The sequence below is a fragment of the Wyeomyia smithii genome, chromosome 3, assembly GCF_029784165.1.
Source record: "Wyeomyia smithii strain HCP4-BCI-WySm-NY-G18 chromosome 3, ASM2978416v1, whole genome shotgun sequence".
Taxonomy (NCBI): Eukaryota; Metazoa; Arthropoda; class Insecta; order Diptera; family Culicidae; genus Wyeomyia; species Wyeomyia smithii.
Window position 1 is genome coordinate 108,768,280 of NC_073696.1, and position 22,114 is coordinate 108,790,393.

General features: G+C 38.0%; 1 protein-coding gene across 15 annotated transcripts in view; it reads left to right on the forward strand.

The window, feature by feature from the left end:
- LOC129726506 (protein rolling stone-like) overlaps positions 1–22,114 on the forward strand; it is a 200,328-nt gene that overhangs the window by 130,192 nt on the left and 48,022 nt on the right. For all 15 annotated transcript variants that reach the window (XM_055683299.1, XM_055683302.1, XM_055683301.1 and 12 more), the window contains one exon: positions 4,044–4,134. In XM_055683299.1, the coding sequence (XP_055539274.1) occupies positions 4,044–4,134 (91 nt within the window). The remainder of the gene's footprint in view (positions 1–4,043; positions 4,135–22,114) is intronic.

Here is a 22,114-nt window from a genome sequence, read left to right on the forward strand (position 1 = left end):
ATATGGATGTTTCTTCAACCAGAATGACGCTCAGAGGCCAGAAATAATTTTAAATACCATTTTGAAATCCAAGATGGCGACTTCCGGTTTGTGAAAAACAGCCTAAAATAACCAAATACCATCCAATATGAGTATCTCTGGAACCAGAATGGTGCAATGAGCTAACAATTGACCTCAGGCACCATTTTGAATCGCTAGGAAACAGTCGAAAATGACCAAATAATACTCAACATGGATATTTCCGTAATCGAAATGATGCATAGAAACCAAACATTGACCCTTGACACCATTTTGAATTTAAAGACGACCACTGTTAGTTTCAGGAAAACAACCAAAATAACTAAACACCTCCCAATATGAGTATTTCCGGTGTCAGATTGATGCCAGAAAATCTGCTGAAAATGACCGAATACCACCCAATATGAATATATTCAGAATTAGGGCGCCAAAAGCCAAAAGTCGAAGATTTTTTCATTTCGATAAAACCATTCATTTCAAACGATTTGTCTTTTGACTTCGATCATATCCTATGGCCGATTCGTCGTGCATTTGCAGACTTTAAACACATCGCAAGGAATCAATGAATTTGGAACGTTCAAATAGTACGATACCACATTTAAATTATGTTGAGACCACATATATCAATCAAAGCAGGTATAGTTTTAAATAGCCTTTGAATTTCTTTTCTTTCCATAACTTTTGAGCCACATATCAAATTGTTATGAAGGTTGTTATTTGTAAGTTTGAGAGATGACTTGTTCGTATGACACTAGTTATGCTCAAATTAGTCATGTAATCTTTGAAATAATAGACTTTCGTTGTTTTATTAACAATTTAATACATAACGATGGCTTAAGTTCAAATGAAATGGGAACGTATAGAGCAGCCAAACTTTGAAACCACGTGTTCAATCATAATTCATCAGTTAATCCTTAACTAGCCCGCTCATCTGATATTAATATTGATCAAATCGGTTGTGTAGTTCCCGAGATAATGAAGTTTCGTGATTTTCACATTTCGGAACTTCACAGACGAAGTTACAGTCCGATTACAGTAAAATTCAATAGGGTGTTACGAGGCAGCTAGACTTAATAGTTGACATTAATTTTGTAGAAATCGGGTCAGCCATCACTGAGAAAAGTGAGTGAGTTCAAGTAGTCTTCGGAATATGTTCCTTTTCATAGCTGGATTTCACATTTTTAAACATAACAGGAAAAGTAATAATCTGATTGCAAAACAAATCAATAGGGTCTTATGGAGCAACTAGACCTTCCATTTGACACTGATTTTATGAAAATCGGTTCAGCCATCTCTGAGAAACATGAGTGAGATTAAGTAGTCTTCAAAACACGTTTCTTGTTATAACTTTTGAACCACAAATTCAATTATTATGAAATTCAAAATTTAAGGGTATTTCAGGTAGCCCGTTCATTTGAAATAAATTTTGTTCAAATCGGTTGTGTAGTTTTTGAGATAATGATGTTTCATGATTTTTACGTTTTGAACCATAACCTCTAAACTAAAAATCCGATTACAATGAAATTTAATAGGGTCTTATGGGACAACGAGACCTTTCATTTTCAATTAATTTCATGAAAATCGGTCCAGCCATCTCTGAGAAAAGTGAGTGAGAATAAAAATCTGCACATACACACACATACACACACACACACACACACATACATACACACTCACACATACATACAGAAAATGCTCGGCTCGTCGAGCTGAGTCGAATGATATCAATCGTTCCTCGACACGCTGGACCTCGAGGTTTCCAATCTTTTGGCCACATTTCGAACTGATTCTTTGGCTGTCTTCATTTAAACCGCTGCAGTTCAATTGGAATCAATACGTTGAGTTTCAATAACATATTTCCGAAAAGATATATGCAGTATTTTTTCAGCTCGTATTTTCCTTACCTTTACCTAAACACACTATTGCTGTGGGAACAGGTTTCGTCAAATGTCATCAATACAGAGAATTTTCCAAACGCTTCAATTGCTGCAGACAGCAGTTCTGTCTTGTTTCAGGAACCAAACCACGTGACATTCACTCTGCAAATAAGGGTTGAATTTGAATGAATCCCTATAACGAGCTTCGCAGGAGCACATATCGTGCATGGCGTGATTTGCAAATAAATGTACATTTCTGTTTGAAATTGAACACTTCTGTAAGATTTAGTGGAACATGTCTCTCTGTGGAACATGACTTGTTGAGTTATTCTACTCATTCACTGAACAATCTCATTACCAATCCTAACAATCGACGGGCTTCATCCAACAATTTATTCCAACCTGTTGATCTTACGATAGGAATGGAAAGCTTTCGGGCATGGAATTTCATCCTGGTCGCTGCTATCGCCATTCCCATCTGGATAGTAAGAAATATCGTCTCATTGTTGGTTCCTCTGCTGCACAATGCACCAACTGCGAAACAGTTCTAGTTTATTCATTTAGGTAGTGAAATGATGTTCTATTTTCAAACTCACTTTTACCTGTTTCCATTGCTTACGGGCACATTCCACCTAATCGAGAGCTGCAATGAAACATGATTTAAAAAATTTTCCTATTATATTTGAAACGTATAAATATGCATTTTTTTTTTTGATATTTTCAAGTATCGCTTGTAGTTTGCTTATTTGTCCAAAAGGACATGAAAAGAAAATACATGTAATTCAAAAAGAGTTTTGTCATCGTTTATTAGACAACTTTTCTATAACTTTTGTCATGTTTTAGATTTATCGATTTATAAACTTCAAAAGTTTTCATTCGATAGTCTAGATAAATATTAGAACAAAGAAGTAAGCAACGTTGTTTAGTTTAATAAGGCCTGCACACTTACAAGGTTTTTCTTAAATTCGGAGATGGTGATGTCAACATCTAGTCGAGTTGGTGCAAAATTGAATTCAACTTTTCGCCAGAAGCGAGCTTTTTCTCCAACAAAACAATTATGCTCATCATCCCGTTTCTAATTAAAGGAAATCTTTCATGTGATTTATAGCGAAGCGAAAAACATAATTTTTATTTCAAGAAGCGCAAAACAGCCTCAAGTCAGAAGAAGTATAAAGCCCTTTACTGGGCTCGGACATTGTAACGTTTCGCCTACATTTTTATACTCTTTCCCCCTGTAGGGCATTTCGAACTATCTGTAAGAATGTTTGTGTGTATGTTACCTTTAAAAAGTATGTACTAAGATTTAAAGAAATATTCAATACAAAAACAGCACTGCCAAGCAATACCAAATTGACAGACTACCATCGTCATTCAGCCTTGGCAATATCGACTCCGGACCACTTACGAAAAATATATCCTACTCTCAGTGCAGTACGCTTTCTGCATAAGGAAGAGAACCGGCAATCAGATGAAGATAAAAAAAATCGACTTCCTTCCTGTGGTGGGAATCCGAAAGATGAATGAAGCTTCAGCGTCGAACGATAAATTTTATTCTGTGCATAACACATGCCACGAATAATGTCCTTCCAATCGTCGAAAAAGTTTAGCTCCCTGCTCGCATAAATCCATTCCGGTTGCCACCGCCACAATTATTCAAAAGTCCGTGTGTTGTATAACTGACAATCAACTGCTGCCGCCAGTTCCGCACGTTCGCATGATGCAACGGATACGGCAATGTTCCACTGACAAAATATTTCCTTGCCATTTGGTCAGTGAAGGAGTGAATGAATGTCGCTCCCGACATAAAATATTGAGGATAACGTGTGGGTTAACATATATCCTAGGAAAGTCGAATATTTTATTATAAAATCAATATATTTTGGTTCCATTCGCCGCAGTTTAATTTATGGGTAGTGAATTCATATATATATTTTCCGGTCAATAAAAATAGAATTTTTATATCGTTGCAATAGTGCTATAATAGGTTGTCGGACCATCGGACCGGACGGCTGACCTAGTTTAAACCTTTTTTTTTTTGTTTCCTGTAGCCATTTTTTCCAGAAAACATACCATTGATTGATTTACGCCCTCAGTGATGTCTTTGTTATGATTCTGATTGATTTTTTTATTTTTCTTGCTACTTTTCAGGATCATGCTGACCAAACTATGGAGAAGCTGCTTTCCCAATTCGGCAAACTCCCCACATCATGTCGAGCGACATCACTTTTACCTGTGTCAGGTGAGTAATAGGTTGTCATCCAGCACACGTAATTTATATGCAACCAATTAACCTATCTCGCTCATCCCTGGTTTACAAATCACGTGATACTACATGAACATAATTGCCACGCTTCCGATGGAACTCACTCGAAGCAACATCAACAAATGGACTAGCGTGCAACGTTTTATCATTGCTGGCAGTTCACATTCGAATTTTATTGAATGTTTATTTTTTACGAAGGCGTTTTATCGTACAGCGAACTGTAAATTGCTCGAAATGGCTTCCATTTTACGACCACCATCTCGCTTTGCAACGGGAAAATCGGGATGTTGGGTGTTTTATGTTATGATCCATAACCTGTGATGAAGTATCAGGCAACTCCATATAACTGCAAAATTTGCAAGCACCATTCATACTAGCAAACTCGGAACGGAGACAGTGAAGAACCAAAAAAAAAAAACATTACACATTAATGATAATTTTAATAATTAATCGTTTTGGGAATTTGAATGTATCCGGCCTCGCCCGATAAAAATATTCAAACTACTGTGAGTTCTACATTTTACTCTAATATATTTATGTGTAAACAATATTCTTTGATTTACCATCAGACGCTAAAATGAGCAGATGTTTTCTATTTCAATTTGAATGATTATCAAGTTGTATAGTGACAAATAAACTTAGTGAAGTCCGTTCAATTCAAAATAAAACTTGTATGTAAATTATCGATTTTTGATTTTAATTTTAGATTTTAGCAAAAATACTATTTGCTGATTTTTTTTCACATATACGGTGGAATGGGGTGAAATTGATCAGTGGGGTGAAATTGATCACCTGAAAATTCGTGATAAAAACTACTAATCAAAAGATATTGCTCTTACAACACTAGGCAATGTTAACGTGTCCTTAAACGCAACTTTTGCATGATTCACATACCTGTCAAAGTTAACCCTTGCATGCCCGGTGCTTTTTTTTATATTTTCGAAAAATTCTTCTAACTCAGTCCAAACTCAATCAAATTTAATCAAACAAGTTTCCAAATAACAAAAAAAGTATTTAATTTATTTAAAGTAATCTTAGTTGAGGGTTAATTACGTTAAATTTAAAGAAGTGAGTAAAAGTTGATAAAAGCTCAAAAACTGTAATTTTCAACAATGATCATTCCATACCATCAAAGAAATACTGATGAATTCGCAGGCAACCACAAAGATTTTAATTTCAGAGCTGGTTTTTGAGCATTTGCAACAAAACAAATTAAAATCAGTCTAACGACGATCAAATAGGAGCAAATTTAGCAACAAGCAACTTATGAACCAAAATAAACAAATTTTAACCTGAAATATCGTTATTTTCGTTTCCAAACTAGCTGTAAATGATATTTTTCAGTACAGAAATCATCATTTATCTTTAGCATATCGGAAAAAAGCACATTGCCAAAAGAATGTATGGATTTCAATGGTGATCAATTTCACCCCAATTTACCTCATAGTACCTTATAGAATTATCAAATTTATTTCATGAAGTAGACGGTAGAAATTCCACCAATAGCCATAGAGGTTTATTGGAGCACATACCAGTACTTGTTTTAAAATTATACTATTTCGGGAAAAATGTACATGAAGCTCGTAATTGGAAATTGTTATAAAAATTGATCAATTTCACCCCGTTCCATGGTACTATTGGATGATGATGGCTCAAAAATGAATGATCGATACTTGAGCCTCTACTTTCCTTCATTCCTGAATTCTAAAATATAGATTTCATTCTATGTATCCCAACAATGCATTTTTGGGAATAATTTTTTCGGAAAAAAAATAAAAATATTATGTAAATTTACTATAATAACTTCACAATTTCATTTATTTTGTAAATATAACCGCATACAAACACGAACAACAAAGCAAATAGACTAGCGTAAATGCAACGTTTAGCATTATAACAAAACCTGTCTGGTACACAACTGAACTAGTAATACTCAGATCGAGAGATAGGCGGAGAGAATGTTGTGAGCCAAACTAACTTTCAAAATCTAAGCCAAACGAACAAGATAGGTAACGTCACATTGAGAGGTACTGAAATCAGGTACATTTAAGGACGTGCTTATTTTCATTCGTTTTTCTTGTTCTATTGCTAAACAATGAATTAAAAATTGCATTATCACGATGAATTTCAACCAGAGTTACACATGGTATCGTTAACAAAATAATTATCAATTATGGTGAAAGTGTATAACATTAAACACAAACATAAAATTTAGCATCTTCATGGTTTTTGCGATGCATTTTATTATTTCTCAGGACTTCCATCGGTACCGCCGGTTTTACGAGTCGAATGACAACAATGCGCTTTTAGAAGAGATCTGGCACCTCTGACATGTAAAACACAGTTGTTAAATTCACAGTTATTTTTTCATCGCCTATCTCTCTGAGTATCTCCTGGCTGAACATTCTTTTTCACTCTCTTCTTTTACTTCGAACATCACATCAAATACACTATAACTTTCGTTCTCGCAAATTAAGCTGTAACGATTTAATGATTGTTTCAACTTTTCTTTAATTTTTTGCGTATATTTTAGTATTAGTTAGTTGTGTTAAACGTGGTCGATATCTATTAAACCAGATTTGTCGTTTCTCCTGATAGAATCATTAGCATGAAGGATTATTTCTTTCAACTGCTCTCACACTGGTGAGCAAATCGACTCACGTACTTCAAGAGCGCAGCAAATCTTGTCTATCTGAAGAGCTTACAAAATCAACCCACGGTGTTGTAATATGAAATAACTCTTCTGAGAGATAACACAAATAGGTGAATTTACCACGCGGAAGGACATTACTCACAACACAATAACTACACAACAGAGCTCACTGCACTGCTTTTACTGTGAGTCTCTAGAGCATATATAAAATAAGCGGAGCATCTGAGTAGGAAAGTAGTTTGCATTTGCTTTGCATCTCTTAACTGAAAAAAACTCAGACGCCTCTCCACATCTCATTTTTTGCAAGAAAACTCAAGTTGTCTCTCGGCTGTGGTGTGTTCATTTTTTCTGTTAGCGGCAGAAGCACAGCACAAAACAGAAGAAAGCAGTGTGATACAAATAATTGCTGCATGCAGCGCCCAAATCAGAGAAGTTCGTGGTGAATTGAACTCCGCTCTTTTCACATATTGAGGAGAATGGCATTCCTGCGATAGATAAATAAAGTGTTTGATTACCAACGTGGTAATGGCTTTAATTTTATATAGTCCCAATCATAGGTTGAGTAACATAAATCAACAATTTGGAGATATGGAGTAATCCTCACATTTTGCTCCAAGTTTTCAATCACTTTCAATAGATGTGACAGCTCATCACTCTACTTCAAATCATCTAACATCACGAAAGCGTTAGATTTCTTACCGGCTACTTCAAACCGTTAAAGATGACACGTATCAGTCTAAACAGTTTCGTTGGAAAACCATGTTCGAGCATAATCCACCCTAACTCATTTCTCTTAACTGGATCATACGCTGTCTGAAGTTTATGAACAGATGTCTGCAAAATCTATCGAGAATTCGTCGCAAGTCAATTGACTGGCAATTCATCGATTCGCAAGAGGATCTGACAGACATTGTCGGCATGTTTACCGCAACGATTCGAACAGTAATTGGATCTCATGTTCCACTGCAACGACCGCCGATGAAACCTGCTTGGGCTAATCGACATCTCCGTGAGCTGGAGCGCGAGTAGACAAGCTGCTCAACAAAACTACCAAACAAATCGCACGTTTCTAGCAAAGCAACGGTTTAAACTCGCAAGAAACACATACGAATTTTACTATCAATTCCTGTACTCTCGTTACATTGAGCGAACTCAAAGGAGTTTACGTCGACATCCAAAAAAGTTCTGGTCTTTTGTTCGTTCTAAACGAAAGGAAAATGGATTACCAGCTTCCATGTTCCTCGGTGATTTGTCTACTAGCACAGCTACTTCTAAATGCGAATTATTTGTTGAGCATTTCAAAGCCGCTTTTTCGTCTTCAGTTGCTATGCCAGATCAGATTGACGCTGCAATACGCGATACTACGCAGGAGAATTTCGATTGTGGAGTTTTCCAAGTGACACGTTTTGAGTGCAATTCGAAAGCTGAAATATTCCACTTGTCCTGGGCCAGACGGTATCCCGCCATCTTTGTTGAAAAACTGCTCGAACGAACTGGTGGCGCTTCTTGTAAAGCTGTTTAATCTTTCTCTACAACAAGGATTGTTTCCTACAACCTAGTTGGAAAAATTCATTGCTCACACCAATACAAAAAAAGGGGACAAGTGCAACATAGCTAATTACCGAGGAATTACATCATTATGTGCTTGTTCCAAAGTTTTCGAAATAGTCGTCTGAACAGTGCTGTTTTCATCGTGCAAAAAATATATTTCTAATGACCAACATGGTTTTTATCCTAAGAGATCCGTCACAACCAATCTGTCCCAGTTCTCTTCGTTGTGTTCTCGCTCAATGGACGCGGGAATGCAAGTGGATGCTGTGTACACGGACTTCAAGGCTGCGTTCGATCGTGTTAATCACGACATCCTTCTACGAACGCTGGATAAACTGGGGCTTTGCGCCATGCTCGTGAAATGGTTTCGTTCGTACCTGACCGGCAGAGTTGTATGTGTCAGTCTTGGGTCGTCACATTCCGAGCCATTTACAACGTCTTCTGGAGTGCCGCAAGGAAGCAATCTGAGGCCACTTTTATTCTCACAATTTTACCGCGAGATACACGACTTCTTTTCGCAAACGATGTAAAAATCTTTCGGATTATAGCCTGTCTTGGGGACTGTTTGGAACTACAAAAGTTGCTTGATGCTTTCAGTGATTGGAGCAACCGTAATCTTCTTACCTTTTGTTTAGAAAAATGTCATGTGACCACCTTCAGCAGAAAGCTACAATCATTTAGCTTTTCATACAGCTTGTCTGGGCAAGCTCCTCAGCGGATAAGCCAAGTTAAACATCTTGGCGTGATTTTGGATAGTCAGCTTACATTCCGGGCACACTACGAAGATGTCATTTCAAGAGCCAACAAGCAACTAGGATTAATTTGTAGAGTTGCCGATGGATTCCGCGATCCACTGTGCATGAAAGCTTTGTACTGCGCCCTGGTAAGATTGATGCTCGAATCAGCGGTTGTCGCTTGGTGTCCGTTCAACAAGGTCTGGATTGATCGCATGGAAGCTGTTCAGAAAAAAATCGTGCGTATGGCATTACATTACGTATGGCATTACATTATATTGACATCTTCCTTGGCATGACGCTACGAGGCTGCCCCCCTATGAGCACCGCTTCATGTTATTGGAGATTGAGACGTTGGAGAGAAGAAAATTATCTTTGTTGCGATGGTCCTGAAAAATTAAATTGATTCACCCGCTATTCTCGCAGAATTGAATCTCTATGCTTCAGAAAGGAATCTGCGGAGACGTCAGCTTTTGATCTTGGAGGCAAGGTATAGTCGGTACGGTCAGTATGATGCAATTAGGTTTATGTCTACGAGGTTCAACGAGGTTGCAGAACTGTTCGACTTTAACGAACCCATCAACACTTTTTTACGTCGCCTGCGAATTCGCTAATAATTTATTGTTAATCGTCTCTAGTTGTTAATTTTATTCATTAAGACAAAAATTTTCGGATGGAATTTTTAAATATAACATAACAACATAACAAAGTGAACATTTGTTTCGTAGTCCTCCTCAAAAACTAGCATTTGCCAACAAAGGCCTTCAGGGAGAGAATTTTGTGCACAGTATTGAGAAAAGTGATTACTGCAGAGTATACTCGGAAAGTTGATAGATGGGTTAGTGAACCAGCTAGGGTGGACCTGAGCGAGCAGTGGTAGCACATCCACGATGCGGTCAGCGAAACAGCGCGAGGAGTGATAGGCATGACAACGGGAACCACGCGTAGTCGATGGTTCGATGCTGAGTGTCTAGAGGTGACGGAAGAGAAGAACCGGGCCTACGCCTGCACGTTATTAGCAGCTAATCGTGTGACGCGTCAGATGCGGGAGGAATACCGAGAGGTAAGTGCTGCCGAAAAGAGGCTTTACTACCGTAAGAAACGTGAGCACTACGATCGCTTCACCAGGCATGAAACGAGAAGTCTATATATGATCCTCTATAGAACGCTTAACGGAATCAGGAACTGGACCGTGCCAGCACCTGCCATGTGTCATGACAGAGAGAGGAACCTGATTACCGATAAATCGCAGGTGGCCAGGCATAGGAAGCAACATTTTGAGGTGGTGTTGAACGGTGAGGAAGGTAGGAGCGTCGTTGAGAGGAACAGGATATAAATTGGGGAGGACGGACAAACTGTGAACCCTTCAACGTTGGACGAGGCGAAGAATGCTTGCAAAGAGCTGAAGAACCACAAAACCGCTGGGAAGCTCGTCTTGCCGACCGAACTTTTTAATTAGTGTTAACCGCAGAGCAGTTGAGGAGGCCTTTACGGCTCTCAAAGGAAAGCTGCGAGAATTGGACTCACCATAAACACTTCCAAAACGAAGTACATGGTGGCTGGCAGAGAGCGAGGTAGTTCTGCGGGTGTTGATGCTGGGGTGGAGATGGATGGGGATACTTTCGAAGTGATCGACGAATTTGTTCATCTTGGTACTCTCGTGACATGTAACAACGAGGTGAACGAGGTGAGACGGATTGCGGCAGCGAATAGAGCTTATTATGGATTGCTAAGCCAACTTATTAGGTCCCGTAGCCTACAGATCCGTACGAATTTCGCATGAATGAATCGTGGAAGTCGTGGACGTGGAAGGAGGTCGTTCAACGAGCGCTTGGGGTCTTCGAGCGCAGAATCCTGCGATCAATACTTGGAAGCAAACTAGAAAATGAGGTGTGGCACAGGCGCATGAATCACGAGCTGTACGAAGTATATAAACACGCTGATACTGTCAAGCTGATGAAACACGGCAGGTTACAGCGGCCGCCACGTAATACGGATGATGGATGAGAGACCGGCAAAGATAATATTTAGCATAGGATCTCAACGATCTGTCGCCATAAAAGTAAGTAAAAAGCTATGCCTCGATAATTCCTACAGTTGAGCCGATAAGCTTGTTTTAGATCGATCTTTCAATTCAGTCCGATGACAATTCTTCATCAGACCGCACGCTCAGCATGATCCGATGGATGGCACGATACAGTTATTCGCTTCCGACTTTCTTGCCCCTTTGCCTTGCAGTTTCTCAGCTCATTCATTACTTTTTTCAGCTTTTACTTGTATGATAAATCCACAGCTTGTTCAACATTGTTTTTCTCACCATTGAACAGCACACTAAAATGTTATTTCTCAGAGCTGGCGCTATAATTTTTTTCGAGTATAGGGTATAGATGTGGCGGCGCTACTGTTCGCTTTTATTCCCATGCATCACTAGCGATCAGAAATGCCACATCAACGGATATAATGTTTGATGCGAATTTTCTCTAAAAGTATCTAGAATCTCAGCCAATTTGGTCTTGTCCCATGACCCCAAGTGGGTAAGTAGCCACAAGGATATTTTTCGAGTGAGTACTACTTACCATAGTACCCACATCAACCTGTTCTGCCGTTTCTTCCTCGTCGTCCTGTTCTTCAATACGATGGACAGCCAGACATCGATTTTGTATTCCACGAGGTAGTGATCTGGGTCAACGTTTGATCCTCTGAACGACCTACGTCTATAGCATCTGAAAAAATCCGACCTCAAATATCCCAAACATGTGCTCCCTTCGGGGGGCGGATAAACACTCAGACTACCATCTAGGGTACATCTGCCTAATATAGACCACTTCCTTTAGTTGACCACCTGAACTTCGTACACCAAATGACACATTATAAATATACTAATTTTGATTTATGCTTTGACAACATCAATAATGTTCTTCATTAGAAATGTCGCAACAGACGTTTACTATAAAATACTTCATTAAAACTGCAAAAAATGTCTTTTAAAAACAGCTACCTGTTTGCCATGGTTCGTTAACGTTTTCATAGGAAATGGCTTTACCAAAAACTGTACTGACATCACACTTTCTGATCGAAAATAATCAGATTTTCGATGAACGGGTAGGATAATAGTATCTTCAAAAGATAAGCAATAAATTTTACTAGAAAAATACTTAAAATATTGAAAAAAATAGTGGCCCAATTAAGGGTGGAAATAATACTGTTTTCCTTATTCCGGCATGCTTCATTTCGAACAAGAATCATAGTTACCATAAATTTGTTATGATTGAGTTATTGTATAAAATTGCTACTAAAATGGGAAAAACGCCGGAAATTGGTAAAAAATATACTGAAGCAGCTGTTACTGAGTGTCTTCAAGCAATAAAAAGTATGTTTCGACTATAGAAGCTTGCAGGCGCCTCAATGTTCCACGATCCACCGTAATGTACCGTGCAAGCAGCAAGTGGTCAGGAAAACCACGAAAAGGTAAACAAACTGCATTGATTGCCGCGGAAGAGGATTCAATTGTTGGCTGGATATCTCGGATGGCACTTGATGGATTCCCTATTAAGAAAGAACGGCTGCAGTCTACAGTTGATCCAGATCCAGAACTCTCAAAGAGTATACCATTTTCCGATATCCCAGAGATTAAATGGAAAATTGGGTCCCTAAATATCATTCTCCCGCAGGTAAGGGCAGACTATTGGAAGAGCTCTATAAGAAGTCGCCAGCATCAGTTTCAAAATTTCGTTAAAACAATCAATTTCAGGTTTCTAAGTGCCATTTGAACATTTGATTATTTCCTTCGACCTAACTTTCCAAAAACCATAAGTTGCCATCTTGGATTCGAAAATATCTCCGAACGTCGATATTTTATCTTTTGATGCCATGCCGATTTCGAAAATACCTATAATGCCGAATGTATCATAGATTTTGACAGATTCTTGTAAACCAGAAGTAGCTATCAAGAATTTCAAAATAGCTTTAGACCTGGTTATGGAAATACCATTACTGGGGTTTTGTTGAGCTTTTTTTTACATATTTTACGCTTTTAAAAAAGTTACCATCATGTTCTTGTCTCTGGATATCGCATTACGGTCTCCAGACATTACCAAGGGCCTGTAAACACCCATACTCATCGATGTCATTCATGTCATCCATCCCCTTTCAAGGGTAACGTCTCCCACGTCTGCGAAATAATGAGGTCACGAACGAAAATATGTCCATGGATGAAGAAAAACCATTGTTGAGAAACCCTACTCAAGTATAATCTAAACATATAAAAATGCAGCTCTGTCTGTCTGTCTGTCTGTCTGATTCATATAGGCTTGGAAACTACTGAACCGATCGGCGTGAAATTTTGTACATAGGGGTTTTAGGGGCCGAGGAAGGTGACTAAGATAGTTTGAGACCCCTCCCTCTTTTGGAAGGGAGGGATCCCATACAAATGAGACACAAATTCATGCACACCTCGAAAACTAACCAAACAAATGGAACTAAATTTGGCATGTGGATGTTTTAGGGAGTGACAAATATGTCCATATTGGTTCATTACCCTTCCCTTTTCTGGAAGGAAGGGGTTCCATACAAATGAAATACAAATTTCTACATATCTCAAGAACTAACCACGTAAATGGAACCAAATTTGGCGGGTGGATGTTTCTAGGGGTAACAAATATAACTATAATGGTTTGATACCCCTCCCTCTTCTATAAGGGAAGGGTCCCACACAAATGAAACACAAATTTCGCACAGCTCGAAAACCAATCAAGTAAATACAACCAAATTTGACAGGTGAATGTTTTTAGGTGTAACAAACATGTCCATAATGGTTCGACATCCTTCCTTCTTCTGGCACGTCTACAAATACATACCAATTTGAAATCCAAGATGGCGACTTCCGGTTTCTGAAAAATAGCGGTAAATGACCAAATACCACCCAACATGAGTATTTTCGGAATTGTTATGATGCACTGAAGCCACAAATCGACCTCACACAATATTTTGAATTGTAAGATGGCGACTTCCGGTGACTGGAAAACAGCCAAAAATTTCCAAATACCACCCAATATTAGTGTTTCTTTAACCAGAATGACGCTCAGAGGCCAGAAATTGTCTCAAAATGCCATTTTAAAATCCAATTTGGCGACTTCCGGTTTCTGAAAAACAAAAAAAATGACCAAATACCACCCAATATGAGTGTTTCTTTAACCAGAATGACGCTCAAAGGCCAGAAGTTGTCTCCAAATGCCATTTTGAAATCCAATATGGCGACTTCTGGTTTCTGAAAAACAGCGGCAAATGACCGAATACCACCCAATATGAGTATTTTCGGAATTGTTATGATGCACTGAAGCCACAAATCGACCTCAGACAACGTTTTGAATTGTAAGATGGCGAATTCCGGTGACTGGAAAACAGCCAAAAATTACCAAATACCACCCAATATTAGTGTTTCTTTACCCAGAATAATGCTCAGAGGCCAGAAGTTGTCTCAAAATGCCATTTTAAAATCCAATATGGCGACTTCCGGTTTCTGAAAAACAGCGGCAAATGACCAAATAACACCCAATATGGGAATTTCCGGATATTTTATGATGCACTGGAACCACAAATCGACCTCAGACAACATTTTGAATTGTAAGATGGTGACCTCCGGTTTTTGGAAAACAGCCGAAAATGACCAAATACCACCCAATATGGGTGTTTTTCAACCAGAATGACGCTCAGAGGACAAAACTGTCTGCAAATACCATTTTGTAATCCAAGATGGCGAACTCCGGTTTCTGAAAAACAGCGGCAAATGACCAAATACCACCCAATATGGAAATTTCCGGAAATTTTATGATGCACTGAAACCACAAATCGACCTCACACAAAATTTTGAATTGTAAGATGGTGACTTCCAATATGGGTGAAATAACGCTCAGAGGCCGGAAGTTGTCTCCAAATGCCATTTTGAAATGCAAGATGGCGACTTCCGGTTTCTGAAAAACAGCCAAAAATGACCGATTCTTCGGAACCAGAATGATACACAGGAGCTAGAATCGACCATAGACACTATTTCGAATTGTAAGATGGTGACTTCCAGTTTCTGGAAAACAGCCGAAAAAGATCAAATAACACCTATTATGGGTGTTTCTCAAACCAGAATAACGCTCAGGAGCCAGAAATTGTCTCCAAATGCCATTTTAAAATCCAGGATGGCGACTTCCGGTTTCTGAAAAATAGCCTAAAGTGACCAAATACCACCCAATATGAGTGTTTCTTAAACCAGAATGATGCAAGGAGCTATAATCGACCTCAGACACCAGATGGCAACTTCTGGGAAACAGCCGAATACTACTACATATGGCTATTTCCGTAATCGAAATAATGTATAGAAGCCAAGTATTGACCCTGGACATCATTTCGAATTCGAAGATGACCGCTTTCAGTTTCTGGAAAACAACGGAAATAACTGAATACCACCCAATATGAGTATTTCCGGAATTGAGGGTATGTACTAACGGCTAAAGTCGAGGTTGTTGTCATTCCGATAAAACCAATCATTTCAAACGATATAAACAAATCGCAAGAAATCAATAGATTTGGGATGTTTGAAATTATTAAATTAAACACAAAAATAGGCGGGACGAAGTTTGCCGGGTCAGCTAGTGTACATGTATAAATACAACTCGTTGTGATTAACTAAATCGTACGTTGCGTGGAGGTCTTAAAACAGATTATATCAAAAGGACTTTTTTTAATTTTAAATTCCATACTTCTCTTTCATGGAATAATTCACAAAATTTTTTTTACTAACCTCGATACCATGATATATGTTCAGCTAGCATATCAGATCGGAAATCATCTCAGAAATCATTTAGGTTTTCCCAGGCAAATCTCGAGCCTGGCAAAAAATGTACCCCCGTAAGTTACTTTAGGGGTCATTCACATTCCGTTGATAGCTCATGGGGCGGAGGGGAGTTGTGAAATGTCCACGGTCTACACAAGAGAATTTATATGGTTGGTTGACCACGGAGGTGGAGTGGGGAATAAAATCGTCAAAAATCTGTCGTCAAAATCAATGAGCTCAAATTTCAACTTTACTTTGCGTTATATGCTACTATTCTACTTCAGATTGGTTTTAACATTTTGGAAACGGATTATTTGCAACAATTCGATATGAAAAAGCACACTGAAAACATAAAATAGGATTAATAAAAATTTATTATTTGAAAGCAAACTAGTTCAAGCATTCATCCAAACACTGATGAACAGTGAAAATAAACAAGAATTGCTGATGTGTAAACTTCCAGTTTGGTAGAACTCAACCACCACTGTTATTGTGCGCTAGCGTTATCATAAGCAAAGTGTAAAAATATTTTCCTATTTCCTGCAAACAGGAAGCTGGTTTCCAGCTGTCAGCGAACAACGTCCGTGAATTATGCATATATCGTTTGTTAGCTATGGTTCCCAAAGGTATAATGGCAGCCTTGTAACCAGAAACACATTGAACTCTTTTCAGCTGCAGCACTGTGATAGAGGCATCTCTAGCGGCTCTAATTCATATTCCAACAAGAGCAACGAATATGTACAGTGTTGTTCCGATTATGTAAAAGTGTGAAAAGTGTTTTTCAAGTGTTTTTTGAGCACACGAATTCTAGTAATTCAAAAAATTCAACATTCAGAGGTCTAACTGTAAATCGAAACTAATAATATTTCATATTTATCAACATTCAAGGTTTTTTCTTCAATTTTGTTTCGTTATTGTGTGTTATCTATGAAAACACAGACTGCAATTCAACACAACTTGAACTGATCTTTACAGATTAGTAAAATACTAAACAACAAGTTCCTAATACTGAAAGGCCGGGTTCAGCAGAGTCGGAAAGAGAACAAACAAAAATCAAACAACATCAAACTGTCATGATAAAAACTGCACTGTACCCTACGGCTGTTTAAACTTTACGAGAACGGGATTAAAAATGTTCATAGTTTTACGTGTGCTTTTTAAACAAAAACACAATCACATTTTGGCAACTGAAATGTGCTCAAAATCCCAACACCAGACACTGTTTTAAAACTGAAAATAAACGGCAGCTTTTATAGATATTAAAACCCATTCAAGCATTACTAGTGGTGTAGTGTTTTAATATATTTGAGCATCAGATATTTAGAAACATAGTGTATAACTTGCGACAGAGTTTTGTGTATCATTCACATGTCGCAATCAAGCTCGTGTAGCTAATAAAAAGTTAAACTATTTTTTGTTACTATCAGTGCACAGCTGAGCATGGATATCGAAACCTCATATTTGTTACCGGTTATGGAAAATTTCCATTCGGAAAATCTCTGGGCGCCACATATTGATCTTCAGCTAGCCACGGTGCCGCTCGCCTTGTACCGCTCCAATGGGACATCATGCGGGTTAAGAGCATAGAAACATCGATAGTAATCGATTGCCAAATGAGCTCCACTGGGCGGTATTTTTTCCAACAGATGCTGCATCAATAAATGTGAGCACCAGATGTGTGCAAGTAGAGAAAAAACGATATCCTTTCATTCGAGCGACAGCACTACACCTGTGGTTGATGAGAACGAAATCAAATGCGAACCGAAATATTTTCATTTAAAAAGAAATTACAACACTATTCTATGACCTCTGCAACCGGGTATCCTTCCAATCCATTGCATATCATAATTATATTAACTCGTTCTGCACGAAATAGTTTGCTTTCATAGAGCACTGATTCGAAACAAATCCAAACCGAAACCAAACGGGAAGCGGGGTTACACTGATTTTGAGCATCCGCAAATGTCGACTGGCACAGCAGGGCCCTTCTCGGGCTGATAGCATCGTCTCTTTTACAAGTACACTATCCGCCCTCTCAAATTAGCATACTGGTTAGGGCTGATGGGACGCTTAGCAAGTACCAATTACCACTAACCGATTATCTATAAAGTGGCGCCGTAGGATAGGCGAACTGAACATCAAGAGCATCGGATTTATCTATAAACACACAAAACCGTTCGATGCAGTAAACACTATTAGAGATGATGGTAAGCCGTGCATGACCGGGCTCTGTTAGTATCGTTATATAATTGCTGGTCTCAAAAGGATGCCATCTTATGTTCAAACTGTCGAATTGGAAAGATTCAAAACATTTTTGAGATTAATAATTTCTAGTTAGGTATACTGAAAAGGTGCCGCCACACGGACGCTAATTCCCTTAGTTTCTAAGTCATAGTTGATTGTAAAAAGCATTTTTTTCATCATAACGGGGGATTGTACTGTCAAAAGCTATAACATAGAGACCCTGAACTACTCCGGCATGCCCGAATAGTTCATAGCCTACTATTCAGTGATGAAAAAATGCTTTTTACAATCAACTAAGACTTAGAAACTAAGGGAATTAGCGTCCGTGTGGCGGAACCTAAACAGTAGACTATGGTCGGAAGCAGGATTAATAGAATCGTTTTCTCCTTTTTGCTTTTCTCCTAGAAAGGTATAGCAATCACTGGCAAAACCGAAAGTATAAAAGTGCTCCAAAGGGCCGAATGGCATATATCACTCGACTCAGCTCGACGAGCTGAGCATTTTCTGTATGTGTGTGTGTGTGTGGGTGTGTTTGTATGTGTGTGTGTGTGTGTGTGTGTGTGTGTGTGTGTGTGTGTGTGTGTGGGTGTGTATGTGCAACTTTTTATTCTCACTCACTTTTCTCAGAGATGGCTGGACCGGTTTTGATGAAATTAATTGCAAATAAAAGGGCTTGTTGTCCCACAGAACCCTATCCAATTTTATTGTAATCGAATTTTTGGTTTAGAGGTTATGTATCAAAATGTAAAAATCATGAAACATCATTATCCGGGAGAGCTGCGTAGCCGCAAGGTTACAGAGTTCGCTTTGTCAAGCGGATGGTCGTGGGTTCGAATCTTAGTAGAATCAGGCCATTCGATGTCAAAAAGGACTTTAAGTATGAGTTTATTCTCAGGCTCCCCACCACTTACCCTTCCTTTACGCTGAATTTTATAACACCTTTGCGTGACTTCCTCTTAACAAAAAATAAGTCCCTCTTATCAATAAAACTGGCGACGAAACTTCTCTAGGGAATTATAATTGGCGATATTTGGCAGGAGGAAGGAGGCTTAGTATAGAAGAACAGTAAGCGTGTAAAACAAGGGGAAGTACATTACACACAAGCACTGATCAAAAATAATAATAAGCATGCCACTTCTCAATAGCGGTATTGCTAAAAAAGAAAGAAGTGCGGGATACAGCAGACACCCGGGCATATCTCACAATAGATCAACGATTCTGGTCGCAGTGAGGAAGTCAATACAGGAAAAAAAAAACATCATTATCTCGGAAACTACACAACCGAACGAGCTACCTGAAATACCTTTAGCTTTTGAATTTTATGAAGATTGGACATGTGGTTCAAAAGTTATGAAAAGAAACGTGTTCTGAAGACTGTTTATTCTCACTCACGTTTCACAGATTTGGCTGGACCGATTTTTATTAAATCAGTTTCAAATTCTAGTTGCCCCATAAGACCCTATTGATTTGTTTTGCATTCGGACTTTTACTTTGCCTGTTATGTTTAAAAATGTGAAATCTAGCTATGAAAAGAAACATATTTCGAAGACTACTTAAACTCACTCACTTTTCTCAGAGATGGCTGACCGGATTTCCACAAAACTAGTGTAAATTGAAAGGTCTAGCTGCCTCATACCACCCTGTTGAATTTTACTGTCATCGGACTGTCACTTCGTCTGAATGTATCGAAATGCGAAAATCACGAAACTTCATTACCTCAGAAACTACACAACCGATTTTAACAATTTTGATATCAGATGAACAAGCTAGTTGAAGGTTAACTGATGAATTATGATTGAAAACGTGGTTTTGAAATTTGGCAGCCTTAAGCGTTTCCATTAAATTTGATTATAATAGGACCTAAGCAACCGTTAAGTATTAAATTGTAAAAACAACGAAAGTCTATTATTTTAAAGATTACAAGACTGATTTGAACATAACCAGTGTCTGACGAAAGAATTATCTCTAAAACTTACAAATAACAATCTTCATAACAATTTGATACGTAGTTTAAAAGTTATGAAAAAAAAAGAAATCCAAAGACTATTCAAAACTATACCTGTTTTGATCAATATATGTGGCCTCAACATAATTTAAATATGGTATCGTACTGTTTGAACGTTCCTGGTATTGTTCGGGATTAAATTGTTCGAAATTAAGAGTTATTTCTTTTACTTCGCTATTTCTTATGCACTAACATCACGTCAAATTTCATATTTTATACTTCAATTACAACATCAGTATTTTAAAACCCAAAGAGTGAATATTCCTTTATTGGATTGAGGTGTTCAAGTAAATCTATTTTCACAAATCATTAGTTTGAATGAGAAAAGCTGGGTCTAACCGCTAGGTGGATTAATTTAGGTTTTATCGAAACAATCAGAACGTATAATTCTATTTTATTACAGAGAAATCAAAAAATGTTGATTATTTCAGAAAAGCAATTTTTATATAAGATAAATTAAACGTCTGTTCTGTCTGTCTGTCTAACTCTGTTTCTAACAATAACTCGTTCTCTAATACGTTAAGGTCAGAAGTGAAGATAATAGTATAACATTTAGGTAGAAAAATATTGTTAGACTTGCTGCTAAAACTTGTTTGACGTGACTATTTTTGTGAAACCCAATTTCGTTTAATAGTATTATTTCAATACCATTATCATAGAACGATTTAATTTCAACCAAATTAGGCCTAATGTAGTCAACAGGTTTTAATACACAGGCCGACACTCTACTGCGAACTGTAGTTTCATCGGACGCTTCAGATGACCGACTTCTATGAGCTCTGTTGGCGCCATTTTATGAATGTGAAAATAGCTTAAACGATGTCCCAAGTAATCAATTTGTTACGAAAGTAACACTCCATTTCCAGCAAACACTTGGGAAACAGTTTCATTTAAGGGGTCATATCCACAAAATGCTAAAAAAAGGCTGTTTTCATGATTTTTTTAAAGGATATATGAGATGTAAGGTATATATGTAAATAATATGTCATTGGATTGAGCAACTCTTGGAAATTAGAAAAAAAATTATTGCTATTTTATTTTACAAAATGGCGCTAGTGAAGTTGCACATGATTATATTTTTAGAATTTTTCTTCGCAAAATGGCAAATGTTTGAAAAAAAATCTTTTTTCGACAAAAAACTTGACTTTATTTGTTTATAACTTCTGTTGTTGTTAATCAGTCGTCAAAATCGTCTGTACTTCTCTAGTAAATCTAATGAAGAAGCTACAGTTGAAATTTCAAGTCAATCGCATGTAACCTTTTTCAGTTCTACTGCTCGCCGATTTTGAAAACATGGTTTTGAGAAAAACGCGTTTAAAGTTTGAAAATGCTATAAATCTTAAGAATCGCAATGATAAAGACCCAAATATTTTTTTTTACCTTTAGTCAGCTATCCTTGCGCCGCAAAGTTGTCCTTCATGGGTATTATTTTCCTCGTCTTCCTTTTTGTTATCTGATGTAAGGCAGCGCCTAGCCTCTTTCGCGATATCAGACATGCGATGCTCAGCGACTTTGACACGGTTGGCGTCCGATCTCACGCAAAACTAAAACTTGTTACTCATATTCAGGTACTTTTGAATATAACTCACAGTTAAAAAGTATATAAAAACTCAAACAAAGAACGTACACAACGAGAAAGGCTGATCACCTAAAGAAAGGGAAATTGTGAGCAAGCACGTGCTGTAGAGACGTCGTTTGTTTACGTCGTTTGTTTTGGTTGAGTTTGTTTACGTCGTTCAATTTTTCCGTTTTCGATAGTGATTTTATGGTTTTTGACTAGTGAATGTATTCTGAACTCTTCTTTGTTTTCGTCTCTGTATTGGACAAGTGAAGTATCGTGCGAAAAGTGCCCCATAGTGCACTAATCAGTTAAACTTTTGGCCGTGCTTAGTGAAGTGATTTTGTGTTTGCGACTAGTTTGTCTCTCCCGCACTGTTGTCCTGCTCGAT